The sequence below is a fragment of the Alligator sinensis genome, unplaced genomic scaffold, assembly GCF_000455745.1.
Source record: "Alligator sinensis unplaced genomic scaffold, ASM45574v1 scaffold803_1, whole genome shotgun sequence".
Taxonomy (NCBI): Eukaryota; Metazoa; Chordata; order Crocodylia; family Alligatoridae; genus Alligator; species Alligator sinensis.
This window is the reverse complement of record NW_005842886.1, coordinates 592,763-597,811: the sequence shown is the minus strand read 5'-3', so window position 1 is coordinate 597,811 and position 5,049 is coordinate 592,763. Positions and strand designations below refer to the sequence as shown.

Here is a 5,049-nt window from a genome sequence, read left to right as displayed (position 1 = left end):
GTCATTGCCATTGCTACATAATAATCCATGTAGTGGTGTTTAGTTTGACTTAAAAGACTTGCCAGGCCATTCTTTTGGACAGGGAGGGGGTGCTGCAGAGTTGGCTACTAAATGGAATTGAGAGGGATCTAGGAAGAGAACAGGGCTGAGAAGATAAATTATTACATAACAAAACAAGCATTAAAGGTTAGGGGAAAAAAAAAGGAGAGGGGGGGGGGGGGGGGGGGGGGGACAGCTTCCATGCGTCTAGTCATTGTGCTGTTTTTGACAATTTCTCAGCAAGTCCATCCATCCTTGCAGTTACTCCTCACTATCGATCTTCCCCAAAGAAGTTATCCCAGGAGGAGAGATACAAAGATAGGTCTCCAGTGCACTCGCTGTTAACTGCTCCGCTAGATGACCTGAAGGCTGTTCCTGGTACCTCCACAGACCACAAACCATCTGTGAGGGGGACTAGCTCACTAGAAGCTGCAGGTGCTGCCACAGTCACCCAGAAAAGTAAGTGTGGCCCCATTTCCAGTCAAGGTGAAAGATATTTCTCCCCCTCATCATTACGGTGGCAAATTGCAAACTGTAGGCTGAATTAATCTTAGCTGTAACTGTAGAAAACACTGGAGTTGTATCAAAATTCACTAATGTGAATATAGCTTATGAGGAGGGCATTTTTATTCAGTAGTAACTTTATTTTCATGTTTTTTTAAAAAAACAGTTAACTACTTTAATCCTGTCTTTTTGCTAAAACAAAGCACTTTTCTTTTAACAGGTGTATCCTTCAGTCCCAGTTCTTGTAAGTGCTATTCTACAATGCAAATTTATTCAGAAGTATTTGTGATGAATTTCAGAGTTCTGTTCTAGGGGTTTCAAACTTACCCACTCTACTGAAATTCTTCCTTTTTTCCTGATTTTCTCAGAAGACAAGCATTTCCACCTTTAGGAAGGGCAGTATTATAACCATTCCTATTAAAATAAAAATTTCTCCTTCTGACAGAGGGGTGGAAACACTTCCTTGTAGCCTCCTTATGCCATACAACATGAAGGGCTTTAGAAAAGCAAGCAATATTGTACATATTCTGGAGTGAAGCACAGTGTGCAGCAATTAATACAATTAGCACTGTAATATAATTGAGGATTGACAGTGAAGGCAAATACCATGCCCCACTGAAACTGCAGAGAAACTGTTACAAGGACTTTAATATTGAAAGTAAACACTGGGCGTGTATACACATTCATTTAAATGCACTGTAATTACACCCGCATTAATGAACTCCAGGGCAGAGTGTCTCCTTGCTGCCAAGTATTCAGAAAGTCCTTCTGGGGAATCTGAAGGTCTTAGGTGATGAGGAGATCCCACAGGCTTCAACTCTGCCTGGGTTTTTATAGGTGAATCTGCACCTTCTTCTCCTCCTTTTGTGCCTGAAGTATAGTATACTTTTTACATCCCTTACATATTATGTACCCTGCCCCCCGACTTGCATGCATTCAGTGTCTCCGTTTCTTTTCAGATATTCCAGTCTCTCACTGCTTGCAAGTTCTACTTTGAAATATAAATGTAATTCCCTGCTTTCTTTGGTCATACCAGCCCAAGCAGTCTGGATCCCTTCCCTGCTCCTTTAGGTCTGTCTCCAGCCCAGACTTGGGATGATTGTGCCAGGTCTTTGCCAACAGGGAGCAGGGTTAGGCCAAAGCCAAGTTCTGAAAAAGAGTTCTGAAACCTTATTTACCTGAATCCAAGATGATTCTGAATTTAAAGTGACCCCCCCAATAATGAGATTCTACACATGAAAAAATGTATAAATTTGTTACAATTAGCCATATATAGAATCTCATTATTAACGGACCATCTTAAATTAACCGCCACCCCGCTGCAGCAGGACAAGCAGTGACAGGGGGGCAGGCAGATCCTTGACTCTTGTCTCCCATACCTTGCCCTCTGCTACCTGCCCCGCCTCACCTTCCCTTCCCTAGTGCTTGCACACCCTGGGGCATGCTTATCCAATGGGGCCTGACCCCAAGCACCTACTTCCCATGCCTGTCCCCTGTGGTGCCTGTTCCCCTCTGTAGTGCCTTCATCCCCTGGCACCTGCCCCTTTCCTGCCTCTCCTCTAACCTGTCCCCCTAGTGCCTACCCCCACAACTGCCTCTGCCCCCCGGCTGCCTGCCCCCTGCCACCACCTCTGCCCCCTCACCTCCCATTGCCATCTCTCTTCCAGCTCTGACCTGACTCTGGCCCTACTCCAGCCCAGCCATGTAGCAGTGGCAGCTCCAGCCACAGCCTCAGCTGGTTGCTGCATGGCTGATTTTGGGCCACAGCAGCCATATGCTCTGTGCCATAGGCCAGAGCCAGACCAGGAGGTAGAGCTGTAGCCAGAGGGTAAGTGGTGGCGGGGTGGGGCAGGACAGGCAGTGGAGCAAAGGTGGTGGCAGAAGGGGTTGGCAGGCAGGCAGAGACTGGAAAGGGGTGGGTGAGACAGTGGGGAGCAAGAAGTGGCTGCAGCTCTGACTCTGGGTCAGGGCCAGAGTCAGTCGCAGCAGCTACCTCCTTCCCCACTTGTACTTGAATCCAAGACCAGAAGCTGTCTCCTCAATGTTAAGTGAGGAAAAAAACCTCATCTTGGATTTGAGTAACTAAAATACATGTTAAAGTGATTTTAAACTAAAATTAGGTGGCAAGAGAGACTATCCAACAGGGGCCAGGGGAAAGGGAGACAGGGTTAATCTGAAGTAATTATTAGCATAAAAATTCTGGAGACTAGACCCACCATTATTAAGCCAGAGCACAATTTTCCAGGAGCTGGATGCTGCAGTCCTTACCCAAGCAAAACGCACATAAAAATAGGCTGTCATGTTCCAGGGGAAAATGGAGGCCCCAAAGGGGAAAAATTACTCAAAAAGTCTAGTTCCATGAAAGGTTTCTCTTCCCGTGAGGCACAGAACAGTTTTTGCAGCGTTCCTTCATGAGAGCCAAACAATTCTCTTCCTTCCTCAACTGGGGTAATGCAGACAGTTCAGTCTGGAAAGGAGAAACTCAGAGGGGCTCCATTTAGTATCATTAAAAATGAAGCACTTTTGACTTCTCCTTTTGGAAAGAGGGAGTACTCACAATAAGCTAGAATCAGAAAAAACCTTTCATTCAGGCGTGGAAACTTTGGGACAAAGAAGGCTTTTTCATGTACCTCTTTAAAGGAGATTTAACACCTCTCCGATCCAACGATCAGGATACATACATTCCTTTAAAGTCCCATTGATAGCAATAATAATTTTGCCAAACTAAGGACTGAGCAAAAAGATATCAAGATAGAATGGCCTTTACAAGGCCATACAAGAGATGTGTCTCCTGCTGCCTAGCATGTACTAAATCAGTTTGAAGACAACAGGTAGCTCAAACATGGAGCCCTAGTTTCAGCAGTTGTATTTAAAGCCTTGTCAGTTGCTTTTTCCATGTGCCTACCGCATATTTGAAAAGAGTAAACTTTTTTTTTTTAAACACAAACATACCAGCCTCCTACCAGTGAGTTAGACTGTCTGTACTGCTTTATTAATCTAGCAAAAAGATCCTAAAATAAACAGAGCCATTAAAGAAAAATAGAGAGACTACCCTTTCAAATAACATTTACCACCTTATAATATTTTGTCTCCTTTTATTCTGTTTAATTCCTTCTAGGAGCCCAACAATACTATTTCTTTTTAGAGCACATCTGCATTGCAGACTGCAGTGTAGAGTAGACATACTGAAAAGTGGTGTGGTAGAAGGGGAGAGGGGAGGGAAGAGGTGTGGTGGGGCCGATCAATGGCCCCTGCAGTGAGGGAAGGAGTGGGGTTGGGGCTGGGGTGGTGCTGCCCAGCCGGGATGGGGCAGATGTAGGACAGAGCCGTGGCTCATCCAGGGAGCGCAGGGAGGGGGGACAGCTCCCACTGCTGCTCACTGCTCATCCGGCAGCTCCTGCTGCTGGTCCTGTTACACAAATTGCCAATTGCTCAAATTATAAGCGAGACTTTATAAAGGGGGATAAGGCAAGGTGCCGTGTTTATTGATTACATGAGTTAGACATAGAGGTTCAGGCACACCATTCATACAAAACACACACAAATCATCATACACATCATTACACGCAGGCATACACATACACAAAACAACCATTTCATCCACACACGCACCAGATCTAGTTACCAGCAATAGTTGCTCAATATTAGTCCAGGGTGGCCAACCTGGGCTTATTGAGTAGATGATGATGATTTGAAGATAGCAGATTTGAAGATAACAGCTGGAGCAGGGTGAACAGATGCATCTGTGCTCCAGTGAAACAGCAGTAGAGAAAGAGACTCACCTGACTTGGCATTTTCAGTGTTCTTATAGGGATCGGCATTCTTTGTTTCAGTGCTTTGGGTTTTTCCATACCCAGCTTCCGTTTTTGTGGTTTTTCTTCTTTTGTTTTCAGCTTATCTTAGCCTTGGAGTGTTTTTGTTGCTCATCTGGCAGAATTTCTTCTTCTGTTATCTCCTTTGTGCCTTCAAGCTTCAAAGGGATTCTTCAGCCATTTGTTAGTTAGTTAGTGGTTGGTAACTTACATCTGGCGCCTTGTTGCTTACATAAACAGTTGAATCTTTTTCTCCCATTTCTATGCCATTCTCTCACCATTTACCCTTTTACACACATTCATACATAAAGGTTATGAAGAGTTCATTCACTTATGTCAAGCAGAAGGATACAAAATGGAGTTTTCAAGTTGCTTACAGGACAAGACTAACATAGTTATATTTTACTATTATTACACTCTGTTAACGTTAGCTACGTTAGTTCAGTTCATGCTACAGTCCCGCTACTCATCTGGGAGGGCATGGGGGGGAGGGGGGTATGTGCCCCTGGATTGGTGCAGGGGGGTCCACCGCTGCCCACCCTGAGCACAGTGCAGCATGGCCCCCAGCCTGCCCTGTCCTGCCCAGTGCAGATCCAGGGGTACATCCCCCCACCAAGCAGCAGGAGCTGCCAGACAAGTGGTGCACAGCAGTGGGACCTGCCCCCCACTCCCCACACCCCCTGGACGAGCTGCA

General features: G+C 45.6%; 1 protein-coding gene across 1 annotated transcript in view; it reads left to right on the top strand.

The window, feature by feature from the left end:
- CCDC158 (coiled-coil domain containing 158) overlaps window positions 1-5,049 on the top strand; it is a gene marked incomplete at its 5' end in the record, with an annotated part of 15,180 nt that overhangs the window by 6,157 nt on the left and 3,974 nt on the right. The window contains 2 exons of the mRNA XM_006035895.3: window positions 301-498; window positions 764-787. Of these exons, the coding sequence (XP_006035957.1) occupies window positions 301-498; window positions 764-787 (222 nt within the window). The remainder of the gene's footprint in view (window positions 1-300; window positions 499-763; window positions 788-5,049) is intronic.